This window comes from Linepithema humile, chromosome 4 (genome assembly GCF_040581485.1).
Source record: "Linepithema humile isolate Giens D197 chromosome 4, Lhum_UNIL_v1.0, whole genome shotgun sequence".
NCBI lineage: Eukaryota > Metazoa > Arthropoda > Insecta > Hymenoptera > Formicidae > Linepithema > Linepithema humile.
In genome coordinates this window covers 3,331,917-3,349,490 of record NC_090131.1, presented here as the reverse complement: position 1 = coordinate 3,349,490, position 17,574 = coordinate 3,331,917, and the positions used below count along the sequence as shown (strand labels likewise).

Below are 17,574 nucleotides of genomic sequence, written 5' to 3'. Positions count from 1 at the left end.
GATACCAGAATAAAACTAACTACCAGCGATTTCGCAAACTAGCTACTCTCGTGCCGTCGACACGCGGCTTTTCACATTCGCTCATAAAGACGCTGACGAGTCCATCATCCATCAAACGCATCTCCCCCAAAGAAACTTTAATGATCGACGGGCACTAACCCGGCCACGTGTGATACCGGACGCGACTTGATCCAGAGGTACTCCATAAATCAGCGATATTTCGGTACCGCGGAAGCTGCGATATTTATATGTAAGCTTAAAGTTCGCGCATGGCGTGGCACTTTGTGTCCTGGGCGTTAAGCGCGCACGCTCATCGCGATGCTCGCGGCATGTCGTGCAGCGTCTGGGACGAATTTGATACCCGGCCAAGTGTGGCTCGACCAAAGAACTGACTCATTCTCGTGGACCAAGTTAGAAGTAATAGCACGGTGTGGACTGGCCAGAATCGAGCACATCCAGATAGAACTGTGCAGGGAATTTAAAGAGACGTAGAGACGAAAATTGGGCACAGTTGATTGCAATCTAATCTCGCATCGGCAGGTGGCCGTCGAAAGGGGTTGCGCAAGATAATAATAGAGGATAATTAGAGCACGGCGTCGCGACAACTGTTTTTGAGTGATGTAAAGGCGGGTGGATGACGTGTCTTCACTTTTGTCAGTGAGACAAGAGACAAGCACTGCTTTGTGTCTAAACTTACGGTGTTTTGCTATTTGATGTTTTGGCGTCGGCGCCACGGTGTCCGCAAGAAGTAAATACAGTAGTTTCTAGAGAGAAGGGTCTCATATTACGAGTTATACATTGATAACGTCGTCAATTCTATTTAAATTTTAATTATATTTTTTAAATGCACTGTTGAAAAGATAAGTAAAATATTTACTAAATCCGAAAGTGTACAACAGAAATAAATACAAAATCTATAATTTTTTCGTTATCCTCCGCAGAAATTGCATTATATAAACGTCAATAATAAATATCATTAATAAATATCAATGTTGGCGATGTTCTGTGTTATTAAACTGATTGCGCTACTTAATCACCGGTTCGTGTCACGGTATAAATATTGGTCTATTTGCTGCAACATTTGCTTTATGCCTTAGAGATCATTTGTACTCGATAATTTATGGAAGATAACGACAAGTTTGCAGGTTGTACGTGCTGTCAGGAAACGTTCGGTGTCTCTATGCGAATATTAATTCGATATCATTTTGCAATGATATACACCCGGAAATTTATGGTGGTACCGTATACTCTTGATAACCGACAAACGGAATTGCACGTGTTCTACAATATTTTATCGTTTTGCCAGGGATAAAAAGGACGACATATTCCATTAGATTTATCGCATTCTCGACTATGACCTCTGGTTTCCGAACCTGTACATTTATCACAATCAGCGCTTTCGATTGGTCGACGATCAAGCACTGGTGAGCGGAGCAACGATATATCGAGTGATCCTTAGCGAGATAAAAGATACCGAGGAAAGTACACGTCAGCCGTTTGGTCATATAATTAACGTTTTTGCGCCTTATAAAATTCCAGACTTGACATATAAATGCATTGCTACCCACGGTTTCGTATTTCACTTGGCATGTGATTTTAATTATTCACATGCCTATTTGATAAATATCGGCATAAATTGGCACAGCTAGTATAGTACACGCGGAATTTCTCTGAAAAGAATGTTATTTTTGCATAAGAATATAATCACAAACTGGAAACATGACTTTATAACTCTATCAATTCTTTTTACGTCTTTTTACGAAGTTAAGTTTTTGCCCAAGGACGAGGTGTTTGGCATGCTTTTCTTTCTCTCCGTTCTTTCCTTTTAGAGGATGGAACGTGACACTCTTCTCGACACTCTTAATCCATTCTTGCTTGCTTGAGGATGGATATATCCGTGCTGTTCGTCGATTCCCCAATCGTAAATTTATCCCGTCTCTTGTCACTCACCACGACGTTTGCCTCAGCATTTTTCGTCTCCGTAATTGCGACCTTTTTGTACGCCTCGCCGCGAGGCCTGTGACCCTTAAGTGCAACAGACTCTCGCGTTGAGATGTGCTTTTACGCTATTAACGGCGCGATGGGTCGTGTCACTGAAAGTGCCGATTGATCGGCGGTAGAATGTTTTTCAGAAGCAAGAATAAGATAAAAAAATAAGAATAAATTAGTATAAAAATTCAATTGAAAACATAAAAAGAGATTTAATTAATGTTTTCCGTAACTTTTTAATTGAATTTTCTAGCGTGTTAAAAGCATCTTTAAATTACTTGCAGAAATGCTCCCGTCAATTTGATATTTCTAAAAAGCGCATGATTTTCTACTTATAATAAGCGTTCTCGCACTTAACCCATTATCGTTTCCCACAGTTAGTAAAAACTTATGCTAATGTTGGCAAAACTGGACGGTGATTGCAACGAAATGCAAATTATATCTACGTTATTCCATCTCGATATTGGCAATTACTGAGTAATTGCGTGAATGGTTATTGGAATTTATATCGCGTCAAGATTTGTTCTTAAGGAGGGTATTATTGAACCCTGGTTTATTTTTGACAAATAAATAATTTCGATATTTCTCCGAGAGAGTGGAAACTACTCGTTTATTTAGCGTTATGGCAGGTCAAGACATAACAAAATAAGATTTGTACTATTTTCATTTTTCACTGCAAATCTAAAAATGTTTATGAAAGTAGGTCCTTGTAATCAGATCAGCTTCTGTATCAGCTTTTAGCTAGGGATTATTTTTGTAATATAACTCACTTTCACTTTTTCTAATGGATGAACGGTCCACCCATGCAATTTCTCACGATCGTTTCACAGCTTAATTTTTACGAGGAGGAAATTAGTATGGGCTGTGGCGACCGTTAAAGACTTTAAACGCTTTCAAAGCGATGATCGATGGCGATTGACCACAACCCTCTTAGGACTATACGTGGCCATTGTTGCTTGACGAATGCGAGAGTTAAAAGACGAGACTAATTGTCGATCGTAAAATAACGGTCGCACGTCACTGTGTGCGTCAAAAACGATGAGCAAATAAAAATTTAGAGATTATTTCTTTAATTTCTCCGTCAAAAATTTGCTGCAAAATTTTCTTTATAAAATGAATGATATCAATTTGAATGTTTGCTTTTATCAACTGTTATCGAAATAATTCAATATGCTGAAAGATAAGGCTTTCAAAAGATCTTATGTTATTAAAATATCACTTTCGTATAAAGTTGTCTGAAAGGGTGATAAGATATGATGAACAATTGATTTTATCGCCTTCTTTCATCTGTAAATCTCTGAACACATTTATTCGCTGTTTTCAGATATATATCCTTTTTTTAAGTGTCAAAAATCTTTTACAGCGATAACAGACGATTAGAAGGCGCTACGTTGAACAGTGTGTATCAGTCATCAGTTTCGTGGCCGATATATGTAAATGGAGCGCATTTATCACCGGATTAATTGATTCATTAAAAGCCCAGTAGCGGAGGATTCGAATTCCGGGTCAATGCGCAGGTCAATGAAACATTGATGTGAGTTCGATGAAGATTCATGAATCGCGTGATATAACGATTGCTATAATTGCTATAAAATCGCCCGTCAATCAATACATGCTGATAAAAAACGTATGGATTGCAGTAACAGACTTTGAATTACTCTCGCAACAACTTAATGCGGAAATAATGAGGGTTCGCTATTAACATATTTACAAATCACTAGTTTCCAGAGAAAGTTAGAGGAATAGGGAGATCTGCTCGCAATTAATTGAGAAGGGAGATCAAGGGTCAATATTCTTCGCGAGCGGGAATCTTTCATTCACTTTCAATTTTCCTTTGCATTCCAATTCGATACGAGTGTTCGGAAAGCAATTAATTAAGCGCAACTCACATTGATCGCGATATATATATACCGCGTCCAAAGAACTAATTAATCGCCGATATGTAATTCGTGCGAATTGCTGCATGTCAACTTTAACGGTTGCTTTACGCACTCCATCCGTAATACTTTATTGTCACGCAATTACGGCGCGTGAGTTTTTATCGGCAAACATTCGGCCGTGGCGACTTTTAATAAAACCCCATTAAATTGTTAATTGCCTGTCCCTTCGATTCGTTCGATTTCGCAGTGTCGTAGTGACTTATGGTGCACCCCATACGCGCGGTTACGACATTACGTATTCATTATACGCGGAGATAATAATACATCGGTGGTGGGACCAACCGATCTCCAATCGGCAATTGCGATGAAAGCTCCGGCGAGTAATTAATCCGACGCTGGCTGGCGTCGCGGTCGATAAGTATAATGAGGGAGGGACAGATTTGTTGTGTTTGCTTTTAATTGCATATTTATGACGCAAATGCCTTAGAGTCACCGTACCGCGAAATAGCACTTGCATATATCATGCGGCGTGTTTAAAATTAAATTCGCAAAAAGTGACGAATTTATTGTGCCGCAAGGTATAAATCTGAAAGCAATTAAAATTGTTAACGACGTTTATACGATATTTATGCAGTCTTTAATTAAAGAGATAGCTAACTTCGATAATTCGTAGTGTATATTTATGCTTCACGAAGTACAGTGTTCACTTAGAATCCAGCCGGTATTCGTGTATCGTGGAATTTCTCTTCGGTGCAACCGAAATTGGGTTAGGTCAAGCCGGCTCGAAGAATGATGGTGTGCGGCGAGGTGGAAGTTGATCCTCCGGAGGTCCACCATAATCGCGCGATGAAACGACGCTGCAAAGTATCGGTTTGCAGAGACGGGCTTTAAACCTAACTCGTAAATACGATCACTTGCACAATCACGACTACCGGTTTGCCAAATGAAGGTCTAAGGCTCGCGCCCTTTGTCGGCGCTTGGCCTCTCGCGTGCATTAACTGCAACATACTGCATCGCGGTGGAGAAAAAAAACTTTTCCTCGAAATATCCCGCTCTGTCGAATTACACCGATTCCCGTAAAAATTCGATATTGAATAAAAAGCATGAGACATAAAAACTGTGATTTCGTCGCTACGAGTCTCATTAGTTCGTCTACCGTCGGTATTAGCATAAGCGCGCGATTGCGAGCGAACATTAAACTCGCGAATCGGCAAGGACAGTCACGCATAGCATCGTAATTTCGATTGAGAACATAATAATTTTCTGAGAGATCGCAATCGTGCATAAACGCGCACGCAAGTATAGCTGTCGGCTAAAGTGACACGCTGGACCACCAAGCACGACGGCGCGTGTCATCCGTCAAATTACGCGACGCGGCGTTCTTAAGCAGCCAGCGTTCGAAAGCCAACGTATATTGACAACCCACGACAAGACACGCTACAATCATATTTATCCGCCTCGTCGCGATCTTAATTATGCCTTAATGATACAAAGAGTAAGAAATGTCGAAGGGAAGGCTGTTGCAATTCTCTATGGCGAAGACGGGATTGACTTTTTTAGACAATAATTGGTATAAATATTGTATAAGCTATGATTTCAATAATTATTATAAGCCATAATTGGTATGCAAAGCGTTATTTTTGGTGATGTAATGTTGGCAAGAGCACTTTGCAAAATATTTCGCCGTATACAATTTGATTGGCAGTTATTGAACGTGGAATCCGGGATCGTTTACTACTTCGTGGTTCACAGTTCACTCGGATTACGACGTCGGATTGCGCATTCAGTAGCCAGATAGAGACAAAAACGATTTAGTTAGCCATAAGTGGGACCAGTTTATGATACTATTTGTTTCATGACATTAATGCACGGCATCCATTTCGAACTGGATCAATTATCGCGATTCTTTCTGTGCGAGTTAGATAGATACATTTCGCGCGTGCATTCCAGATCTGCGATAACGCGCTACAATCCATGCATAAATAAACAATTGTCGTTTATAGCGATGTAACGAGCGTAAAGGTATAAAGTATCGTTTACGCAACGTATCTAACATTAGAATCAAGAAAAAACTTGTTGATATATGCGGCGGTGATCACGCCCGCATATTGTTGGCTTCTTTCGAGACATCCTGATAATAAATTGTCCGCAGTACAGTTTGCACGATTAATGATACTTTCTCCCGCCGGATAAAGTCTTCCTTCTTACATCGATCTCATTTGCCCGATGAGGAAGCACCGTGCGCCTCTTTCTCTCGGCGATTTATCTGGCATGTGGCGGGCCCACATTTACGAGAGCGTTTATCGTTCAATCGATCCGATCCGCGCAATGCCGTTAATTCGCTTAATACTTTATCCCGACAAATTATGCGTCGCGGTAGTTAATAATTATTACAGGCTCGCATGTCTCCGATTGTACATTGAATTACACCAGCGCATTGAAAGTGCGGGAAATTTATTCCGCATCGGCGATAATATCAGAACTTTGATGATATTTATGGAAATTAATTTTGACTTCTTCGTTCTCTCTTAACACTATTCTACATCGATTTTTTTAGACTCTAATTAAAAATACTTAAATTTTTTGATCAAAGAATATAAAAATTGCAGAAATACAAAGAAGTAAATAATCTAATAATAAAAAAATGTGGTGGACTTACGTAGAAAGAAAGCTCGACGCGATGAGAGTGCTTCGGCACGCAGGTGAGCGTTTCCGATCTGCAACATCCGGTGTCGTCCGAGCACCTGTGCAGTATAACGCAGTGTGGAATGTAGGTGGTCGATGGACTTGGATAAACGTCACGAACCGGAATGACTCTCGCGCGTGGCCATTGACAGCTGCCTTCCTTGTTGACTTTAATTGCATGCTGAAGAGCTTCTTTGATTCCATCACCTAGGGCATTCGTCGGTAAAGTTTAATCTTTCGGGATCGTTAAGAATAACATGCGTGACTAATCAAGTCTAACAAAAACAAACGCTCGTGCGTAACAATTGCGTTTATCTTAGAAAGCCGAGATACACCTACTCGCGGCGGTAATATTCGATTTGTGCAATACGTTTCCTCACGATTATTTTTAAGCCTGTTACTTTCTGAATCGTAAATCTCTCGGAATTTTGAAACCTTCCGACCCTTGAACTTTTTATTGGAATTTTAAATCATTAGCTTTCGGCTCTCGAGACTTTTTATTAGCTTTCGTAAAAGATTTTGAAGACTAAAAGAAACATTCTACATGTTGCAACAAGCAACAACTATTAGCATCTTCCCGTGTAGCTCATCAATTACTGTCTTGTCGCGAAGAACGTCCGTGATAAAATGAAAAGCGGGAGTGGATAGGTCGGATTAGAGAAGAAGTCCGTCTTATCGCATCGGATCTTCGTTACTCGTTAGATTCATCTGACACGCTCGATTACCAATAGTATTACCGGGAGAAAAGCGATAATTTGTAATCAAGATCAAGACGTCAGGCGGGACCGAAAGATCACGTTGGGTAGTCTGCATCGCGAGCGCGAATGCATCTTTGCATTAAGTGACATAAGTCACTGAGAGCTTTCTATTGATTCTGCTTAGAGATAGCTAATCGCTTTCTACACGCGTTTCACATACTGTCGATAATCATGGCGACGCTGTCACTTCGCATAATTTGCTTGTGCGCGCGGAGAAATGGCATTGTAGCGGAGAATCGGCAAATTCTAGTACAAATAATAACAGTAGCGAAATGTCAACGGTACGCAAAAGGAATTCGGAGACACGGCACGAGTCATTTGAAGAATGGATATAGCCAGTCGCGAGATCAAGTGTCACGAGATTATTTGTCAATTGATCGCCGAGGAGAAAGTATGCTCGTTAGCGTTTACTCACGTCGTCCTTTTTTGTGGTCGTTTTACTTTTCGGATTATTCTAGAATGAAAAAGCCGTCTGAGGTAAAATAGCAATGTGGAAAGTGTGGTGAGTGAGATATGATTTAACTTCAAATTATGTGTTTCCGACCGTCAGCGATGAAGCGCAGCTCGATTGTGCGTAGAATGATGGTGTTAATTGGATCAAGTTCGCTGATCGCCTGTTTCATGAATACCGCGGATCAAGTCGAGGCGCCACGTCGTTTCTAATGGAAAATTATTGCCGGCAAACGCGTGGATGCAACGAATTCCGACTGTCTGCGCTCGGCGGCGACTTATCCTCATTAAAATGTCGTTTGTCGCGTCAGATCACGGATTAATTTATTGACCGTCGTAAAAATTGACCGCGCGTGGAAGGTTACGGTTTAATACGGTATGTTAACTCGCGGTCGGTGCGCGTACAGAGCGTCTGAGAATCACTGGACCACCGGCGCGTTTCATCACAGATAACACAAATAGGGAGAAAAATCGTTTTTTAAAAAGTGGATAGAGCTACACAGATAATAGAAAATATGCAAGTTAAATGATAGGCTTCGCTGGTTCGAGCAACTTTCTCGGAACGACATTTACATCGCGCGCACTCGAGAAACTCGATTGGATAATTTCGGAGGAGATTTCGGAAGTATGCATTGTCGCGGAATTGTTCACTCGTCTAATCTTGCGGAGTAATCGCGCTATGTTAATTTTTCGACGTAGGCGTTACCCTCGGGACGGCGGCACTGACACGAGATTACATCGCTGTGTTCACAATAAAGGCGCGAGCATCGGGGAATCTCGAAGTATGCGCTCTCACCGGTGCGCGCATCCCGTATTCAAACGTATTCTGGAATATATTATGAGAGAAAGGGATTAGATTCGATCATTCGCTATATTTTATCATTTTCCGGATAGGCCGGGGATTATCGCGGCATGTAAATTTTGTTAATCCCGTTTATATTTATTGTTGTCATAGGCAGACAACTGCAAAATCGAACTTGTCATTGATTTACTCTTCCTTTCTCCGGCCGGTTTAGCTAGTTTTGTACGCACAAACTTAAGCTGTGACTCAGCATGGAAGCATTTGATGCTACGAAGGACACAGTAGCATATCCAGCGTGCAAATCACCCCGCAAATATGCAAGACTACGTGAGTTAACAAAATGTAACATCATCCATGACACAAATGCGAAATGCATTCTCATTTGCTAATTGCATTATAAGTACAATTTTGTCCTTGTTAAGAAACTGCTATGTAATTGAAAATTTAATAATAAAAAAATTACTTTACATATGTTAAAACGTGGACGGAAAGTTCGGAAGATAAAATCGTTTAAAAAAGATAAAGGGTTTCGTCGAGTGAGAATAGACTGAAGCACTTGCGAGATCTTTATCGTTCGGCGAATGATAATAAATCGATTTTAATCAACGGGGTTATGAATCAAGACCCGACAATCCTGCGGCGCACACGTGCGCGTATTGATACATTGCGCTCACCACGCGATATCGGGAGTTCACGCCGCTGGAATTGAAGGTGGGGACGAAGGTGGGGCAACACCGCGACACAATCGTCGTTATTAATTTGCATGTTAATAGCACATTAAGTAATAGTCTGCGAGCTCAGTCACGCGTTTCTTGTAGAATTTCGTTCTCACGAGCGTTGCCCCCTGATTCGAAAGGTGATCGCGACAAAAGAGACGATCGCGCAATCAAATGTTATTATCGACAAAACGCGCTCGAGAATAAATAGAAATTTCAATGGGGAGAATAAGTTTACAGAACGTTTGATAAAAAAGAAATAGAATTAAAGAAGGAGAAATGTCAATATATATAGAAAGTTAAAGTGTTGCAAGAACATAAATTTATCTTACTCTTCTTGACGTATAAAAATATGATGTTTTATGATGGTCATTTTTATGATACATGTCTGCGCATTAATGAACAAATAGAAGCCGAGGAGAAGGGAAAGCATGTGTGTTTTTTTTTTCTCTCGTTCCTTCGAGTGTAGATGTGAATGGCACTTGTGCAATTGTAGAAGGTATACAATGCCTCGGGGAATAAATAGAGGCGTGCGTCGGGAATCATATTGCAATCGTAATATAGCCTGAGCAAATTTATATTGCGTACTGCGGCGAGTAATTATAGAAACATTCATTACACTAACGAGGCAGTCAACTACGCGATATATTACGTTCCGATTACAACGTAACGTTGCGAGTCTTGAAGCGCTCGAAACTTTCGCGTCGAATCGCGGATATGCATATTGTTCGATCGCTATCACAATTGCCAATTGATTTATGCGCGGTTTCGGTTTCATAATTGCGGTAGATACCTGTTACACCGTGTTCGCCTGATTGCTACAAACAAGGGCATCCGTGTACATCCGAGCAATTTCATGTAGCGCATTAGGTAGGTGCATAAGTGCGCCGCGGTTTTGCACAAACATTTGCATGCACGCTTGCGCGATGAAAAGTACGTCGATAATTACCGCGTTATCTCGGACGTTCGAGAAATATAGCTGTGTTATTACGTTGATCGAACATCGCCACCAAGAACGGACCACCGGCGTGGTTTTAATAACGATTAATAAGTATTTCGGGGCATTCGACGGGCTGTTAAAATTAATTGAATCAGATTAGCGATGAAAATACAAAATAACGCGCATTTGCATAAATCGATTACGAGAAAATGCGATCGCGATCGCATTACAAACTGCCTTTTTTTAATACCGCCCGCGCACTTTTTTAACCGATGAAGATGTTAAAATGGAGAATCGAGGATCCTCTCGATTCGCACTCGACAACCAAATACGCACCCTTGCCGTTCTTGTGGTATTGCTGCATGTGACTTCTAGTTTCTTTGACACTCTCGCGAGTGCCGAGTGACTGCCACTTGAAATGGCTGTAAGGAGACATCGTCGGTTCATTTTTCCCTTGGTATCTGTTATACCCGATATTGCTGTCGTAGGCTTTCAAGTCCCTGTAATCGTAGTACTGGTTGACCAGCGGCTTCGGCGTTGTAGTTGTAGTCGTCGTGGTCGTCGTAGTCGTTGACGTTGTGAGAATGTCAGTTGTAGCCTCGTCCTCATCGCCATTGTCATCGTCGGTGTAATCCTGCGCAAATAATAATAAGTTCTGTATTAAGAATGTAAACGATATAATTATTTGAATATTGCATACAAATTTTTAATTATAAATACATAAAAAAACAAACTGCAATTAAATATAATAAGATAATGATGAAATTAATCGGAGAAATTTTCAAAGGTATGCGAGAGAGCACGGTTTTTAATTCGACTTCTTTCATTCCTCGTCGTTTATGGCGATCGGACAGGAAAGTAAGATGATACGAGATCGTTGATTGAACATGATGAGAAAATATGTAACAACATTCGCACGTCGACGACGCTCGCATAAATTTACCCGCGAGACGATCCTCTTTTGATCGTGGGTGGTCAACACGCCCCCGTGAACCCTCGGCAGATTTTCTCCGCGCGATAAGTTTAATAGGCGAATTTGCATCTCTCTCCGCGCCGTATGCATCTTCACCCGCGATGGGGCCGATTCGCGAGCTCAAAGAGAGCAGGGACCTACTTAATCGCCGTCTGCAACATCTGGAGACCTTTGATGTCGCGCCGCTTAGTAGAAACAATCCTCGACTGCGTGCATTGAATCTAGGGAGAATTTCTCCGAAAGATCTTGATTCCGCGCGCGTCTTCCGTTTTATTGGCAGATGCGTATCGCGCATCGCCGGAAAGCAATGTCGTGACACGATGGTGGTAAAATAAAATCTTTTTATGTAAGAGCGCGATCGAATTTGCATATAAATAGAAGAAACTCCAAGTACTGCGAGTTTTGCATTGGACGAGACTGCATATTTCTTGAAAAATATTTCTGAATTATTTGTTTTTAATTTAAATATCTTAAATTTATCATTTTTTGTTGAAAAAGAAAATATTTTATTCGTGTTAGGATCACATAAAATTAAAATTTATTGTAAAAAAATTGTATGTTGCTTGGTATTTTAAGATCAATTGTCGTTTTTCGCGTTTTCAGAACGCGGCAAACTTCATCAATTATGAGATTAGATCTTAACGCAAACGAGTTAATCTATTTCTCGAAGTTGGGAGTTGGTATTAAGCGATTTATTACTCCCCAAGTGATGAATCGAATATTACGCAAACGTTTATTTTGTTTCAATCGCGATCAGACGTTCCTACAATTGAGACGTCACTTTCTACAAAAAGATTTGTTTCACAAATAGAGAATTTCTCCTAAACTCGACAAAATGTGGCTAAACTGTTGAATTTGTAGACGGTAATGTAATATTTTACAGACGATCCTTTTTTTTCTTTCTGACAATCTTTGGTTGCTCAACATATGGCTCTAACGATGAAAGGTTGAACCTTTCAAAAAGTTGATCCTTTTGTTGGTGCATATGTGTACCATATTGGCATAGAAAATTAGCAGAGGACAGTAAAATTCCATCACAATACAACTAATTGAATACTACTTTTGAAGTAGTAAATAATGGAGAAAAAATTAGAAAAGAATGAAATATTTTCAATAAGGGAAAAATTTATTTCTTCCAGTTCGTTAAAAATCTGTTATCCTTAGCCGAACGATGTTTTATTTTAATCTGTCCTTTATAAGGGATCAAAATAGAAACCTCATCAGAAGGTATGGAATTTGAAGATTTATGCTCGAAAGCGTAAATAAAAGATTTGCCAGATGCTTTGATCTCGGCTCGCAGAAAACGGATTAGACCGTCGATAAATTTAAGTATATCAGGTATATCCCAATGTGTGCCGTGCTATCGTTAATGGTCCTGAAGAAATCAGGGTCGGCGAAAGGTCAGTCGGTCCTCGGCTTAAAAATGAATCCGCGGTTCTTCCGAATCTCGCCTTTAGATACGATCGATGCCGCCTGCGCCCACATGCAAAAATCAAGAGTCTCTAATTTTTAAATCTTTCATCAGGATCCATTATTCTTCATATATCTCTACATATAATAATTCTTCAGTATTTTTAGCATCTTTGTTAGATACTTTTATTTTTAAAACGTCTATTCAATTAATAATTTATTAGAATTTTATTAGAATTTTGTATTAGAATTTCGAAGTCACATTGGCGTAATTATCGGTTGCTGACGCGCTCGAAAACGTAAATTTCCAAGAAAATTATTCAATCACGATTATTCGAAACTATTACCCATTGCATTAAAGTGCACGAATCGTATTCATGGCGTGATAAAGATAACCTTGGCGAGACGGTAGAATGGCGGGATGCACTTGTTACAGAGCATACACGATCGCTCTCGATGATTCTTGGAATCGAGTGGCCGGGTTTTACGAGCGGCGGGTCAAGGGTCGCCGGCGTCTCTGATCGCCATCGAGAATTCGTCTGTCACGCGTACATGTTCCGCGGGTAACGAGACTGTGAAAATTCACGATAAAAGTCCCGGGGTCACCGACACGTCGCGTATTCTATTTTCAGACATGCGCTCAAGGGTTTCGTTTGTAACGCGTTGGTAACTGATAACCGACGGCTCCGACTATTGCAAAGTAGACCACACGCCGTTTTTGATAGCGTAAGTAAGTAGTAGTAGAAGTAAGAAGTAGCAAGTATTTCCTAGCTTCTGCGTCACTGAGTAATTGTTCTACTTAGCAGCAGATAATTGAATTTTACGATCGGCACGCATCTATCATGTTTTGTTATCCTTGTTTCTGAAGGCGAGCTTAATAGTTTCTGCGAAATGACTAGATTACTCAATTATATAATTGTTTAGAACTGGGTGTATCTATTGATCTTTTGTTTTCCATCGGAATGTTTTGAGTAATCTCACCAGTTTTCGGATTTTTCGTTATTATGCCATGTACATATTTATTTATTACGAATAAAACAAATCTTTATATCGCAACGAAGAGCGCACCGTGAAAAAGCTTGTATTCATTATAGGTGTTATCGCACATTGTCGCTCTTATTGCAATAAAAACGCAATGAGATTCGACATGAATCGCTGTTTACGCGATTGGCAATCGCAATATTCTAGATTGAGAAAGATTTTAATGCCTTTGGAAAAGTTTGAATACAAAAGATTCCGACATACATATGTTTTGCGTATTGCTGTTGTATTGACGATGTTGTATCTTCGCACTTTATGTAACTTTACATGACTGCTCGCAATTGAATATGCATGTAGGTCAATATATTTGCGCGTAGCAGTATTTTACATTCCAATTTATGTGCATGTAGGAAAATAAAGCGGTGTAAATCATTGAAAATTTATAGAAGTTCAAATGAGGATCGTAACTCGTGTCATTATGTCACTCTTTTTATATTTTATGCATATAGGAAGAAATTAAAGGCGTTTGCGATGTAATTTGAAAATCCTGAACTGAGATTTAATTACAGATAGCTTTTATATAATGAAGTGGCTGCTAGGAAACGCAAGGTGTGCAAAATGTGTCACCCGCGTGCGTATCGAGAGGAGCGCGAAAGTACTCATAAACCTCACGCAACTCATAACTTTGCCCGCTGCACCATCCGCTATGATATTACGTGTTAATTATTTAAATGCTGTGCACACAACGATAGTGATCAAGTAGCGCGAGCTGTTCGCCGCAATGTTTGTGATCACGCAAAGTGACTTTATCCTTTGCCCAGACGGTGCATCAAAATGGAACGGAACGTTGGTATTTCCAGGTAGTCCGTACGACGAATAAAGTTACAAATTAGACCAAGCAGAGAGTGTCTAGAGGTGTAAAAGCGAAGTTACGGCTCGAGGGGATGCAGAGCGAGAGAAGGCGGTTCGAACGCTTTGAAAAATGCAGCTCGCGGCGGCGCGTCGGGCATTAAAAAGTATTAGTGCACATGCGAGGCATCTCCTGTTATTAAATATTGGGTTCGCCCATCACACGACTACGCGGGACCACCCAAAAATTCCGTGGTGGTCCAACGTCGGTGCGCTCGCCGTCGCGCACTAAGTTTCGTCACAGTAATTTCTTTTATAAAAATGCGGGTTAGAGGGTTGCTCTCCGGATTTGCATAACTTGCGCTCTGCAATTGACATAAATTAACATCGCGATTTCTGCAAGTCGGAGATAATTACAAAGTGTAATGTGTTGTCACCAATTTTACAGTCGCTTCATATTAACTGTAGTATATATTTCAGATTGCCAGTATAGATAACACGCGTACGTTAATAGAATCGCTTATCTTGCTTTTTCACAATCTTGCGGCGCACGATAATTATGACAATGTTTCATAGCCTCGGACGAGTTTCGAGTACTAGTTTCTTTTTCTTTCTCTTTCAAGAGTGTAACGTGCTTACGGCGCGTATCCGATTGAATTAATATTTGTGTATCAGATAACGTACTGGAAGACAATGCAGTAGGACCCAAGGCAAATCGATCATGTTTTAGATAACCGATCTCCGCGCTAAATAAATAAATAAACAAAGATGGTAACGGCCACCCATCGAGCTAAGGGCGGTTACATTGACATATTAGATACGATTTTACAAGCAAAAGATATTTTGTTTCGTCAGTATTTGATTAAGTGACCAATCTTTTTTCTGTATTAAGATTATAACTCGTTGTCAGACTTTAACGGACATGTTTGACCGCTAATCGCAATAAATTAAATTATATCCTTCATTAATATTTATATAGAAAGACACTAGTAAAATGTCTCCAAACACATGTTTTTTACTTATTCGAATTCTCATACAATTGCAGACTTGATGAAAACGCGTCCTAGCGTGCGTTATTAATTTTAATTGCTAATTTTACTTATTAATAACTTTTTAGTACATTTATAATTCTGAATAATTACTATAATATTATGAAGTTATACTATAGTTCTGTTGTGAATATATTTCACAAATTAACTTTCGTGAAACAGTGAATCGTAATATTCTGCCGTAACACAATGAAGTATAGTACTGAGAGAATGGTAAGCCGATGTTGTGTGATTGCCATACGAAATACAGCTTTGCCGTTCCAAGAAAGGAATCGCGTCGCTGCCAGGCTGTCTGCTACCGCGAGTCGCTAACATTAGACATGGTAGACCATAGACGAATCATGATTCTCATTCTAATCGATCAACGCTATTTCTAAGAATGATTATGTACCTACCGGTTTCATTGCCATGAATACCAATTGCTTGAGACACGGAAAGCGCATTGATTTATCACGCATATTTTTAATTCTTATCACATTTAGATACTTTCAAATAATCAGTAGTGCGTTCTCTCGCGAAAGTAATATTATACATGTTAATAAACTTCTTAGTTGCAAAATTATAAATATTATTATAACGTGCGTCAGATAGAAAAACTTCTCAATTTTTTTATGATGTTTAATTATACTGAAAACAGATTTCAGAAATAACACTCAAGATATCTCACAACAGCCCATTAACATTAAAGTCATATCGTTGCTTTTACAGTCTACAGGATTACGACTTCATATTCATTTATATAGTATAATAAAAGAGAAATAAAAAAGATAAATAAAAGCGATAATATATATGCTTCCGCAATTAACATTTTGCCATTCGCGTAAGATGTACATATAAATTATACTTATACATTTGTTATTACCGCTGTTGGCTTAAAATTCTTTAAAGCAATAATTTCTTGGCCTTTGCAAACCAGACGATTTATCATATTTTCTGAGTACTTTCCCTGTCAAGCGGTATATTACGCGATTATATATTGAAATACTGATTTGCAATATATATATAAATTTAACTCGGCGATCTTCGATCGACGGAAACGATCAAGTTATTTCAGTTGTTCCAACTGAAGTATCGAGTCTTGCTTTGGAGACTTTAAAAATATTTTTATCGAGGTCTCGCTGCCAAAAATAAACTTCTTTCTATCACAGAAATTGGCACCGGTCCAAAGGGGATTCTTGAGATGAAAGTACTCGAAAGAGTGCTATCCGTCTCGTAAGAGATGTCGGCATGTCCCGCGGTCAAAACATTGTGAAATAATGTCTGAAGCGTTTTATAAATATAACGTCCCCATTGTGCTGCATAAAGATCTGATGGAAAATTCTTATTCGGATTAATTTTTCTGCTGAAAATTAACATTATTAGTTGAACTGCCTAACTTGTCAGTAATGCAAATTTAATTTTTAAACATGGATTTTAGTTAAACTACCACGTAGATAATAATGTTTAATAAATTACACGGATAAATTTTTTTTATAAAAACGATTGACATCTTAAAGTATCGCCCGAAACTCATTTTTATGTCGTTTCTTTATGTCGCGGAAGATTTTTTTACGGCGAAACATTTGTCCTTCTTTGCGTTCTTTAAATTGCGTGTGCTAATTTTAAGCTTACTCTGTCATATCTCATTAGCGCGGGTCTGAGTTCTATTTTTTTACTTGTTGAAAGCGAATTTCGCGTGTAAACGAGCGTCGGGGATTAAACGACTCCAATCGTCTCATCGTACTTATTAGTCTGCACGATCGCGATCAATATCTTTTGATATTTATGCGAAGCATAAAAAAATTAGCGACATGCACTGCAAAGTGTACAAATGCATCAAGATTGAGAATGCCTTTATAATATTTTTGTTAAAAACAAAATTATATTTAAATAAATATTTCTTTATGATACAAAATCTATCGCGCAAAAGCTCTAAACTTCGCTTATATTTAAACTTCGCTTATATTTAAACTTGGCTTATATTAAAATGTCTTTCTTTGTTTTTGAAGTTTTCATAGATGATTATCTGCAGCAGAAGTACATCGATTGATGAGTCATTTCTTTCATATAGACATGAATATTGAATCTTAAAAGAGATCCGAGCACTTTCAAT

The 17,574-nt window shown here is 39.3% G+C and overlaps 1 protein-coding gene across 3 annotated transcripts in view; it reads right to left on the bottom strand.

Annotated features, from left to right (window-relative positions):
• The window catches only part of LOC105672225 (transcription initiation factor TFIID subunit 1-like), an 82,837-nt gene that overhangs the window by 35,248 nt on the left and 30,015 nt on the right, over nucleotides 1-17,574 (bottom strand). For all 3 annotated transcript variants that reach the window (XM_012367015.2, XM_012367014.2, XM_012367016.2), the window contains 2 exons: nucleotides 10,557-10,854; nucleotides 6,529-6,761 (listed from right to left, as the gene is read on the bottom strand). In XM_012367015.2, coding sequence (XP_012222438.2) covers nucleotides 6,529-6,761; nucleotides 10,557-10,854 — 531 coding nt within the window. The remainder of the gene's footprint in view (nucleotides 1-6,528; nucleotides 6,762-10,556; nucleotides 10,855-17,574) is intronic.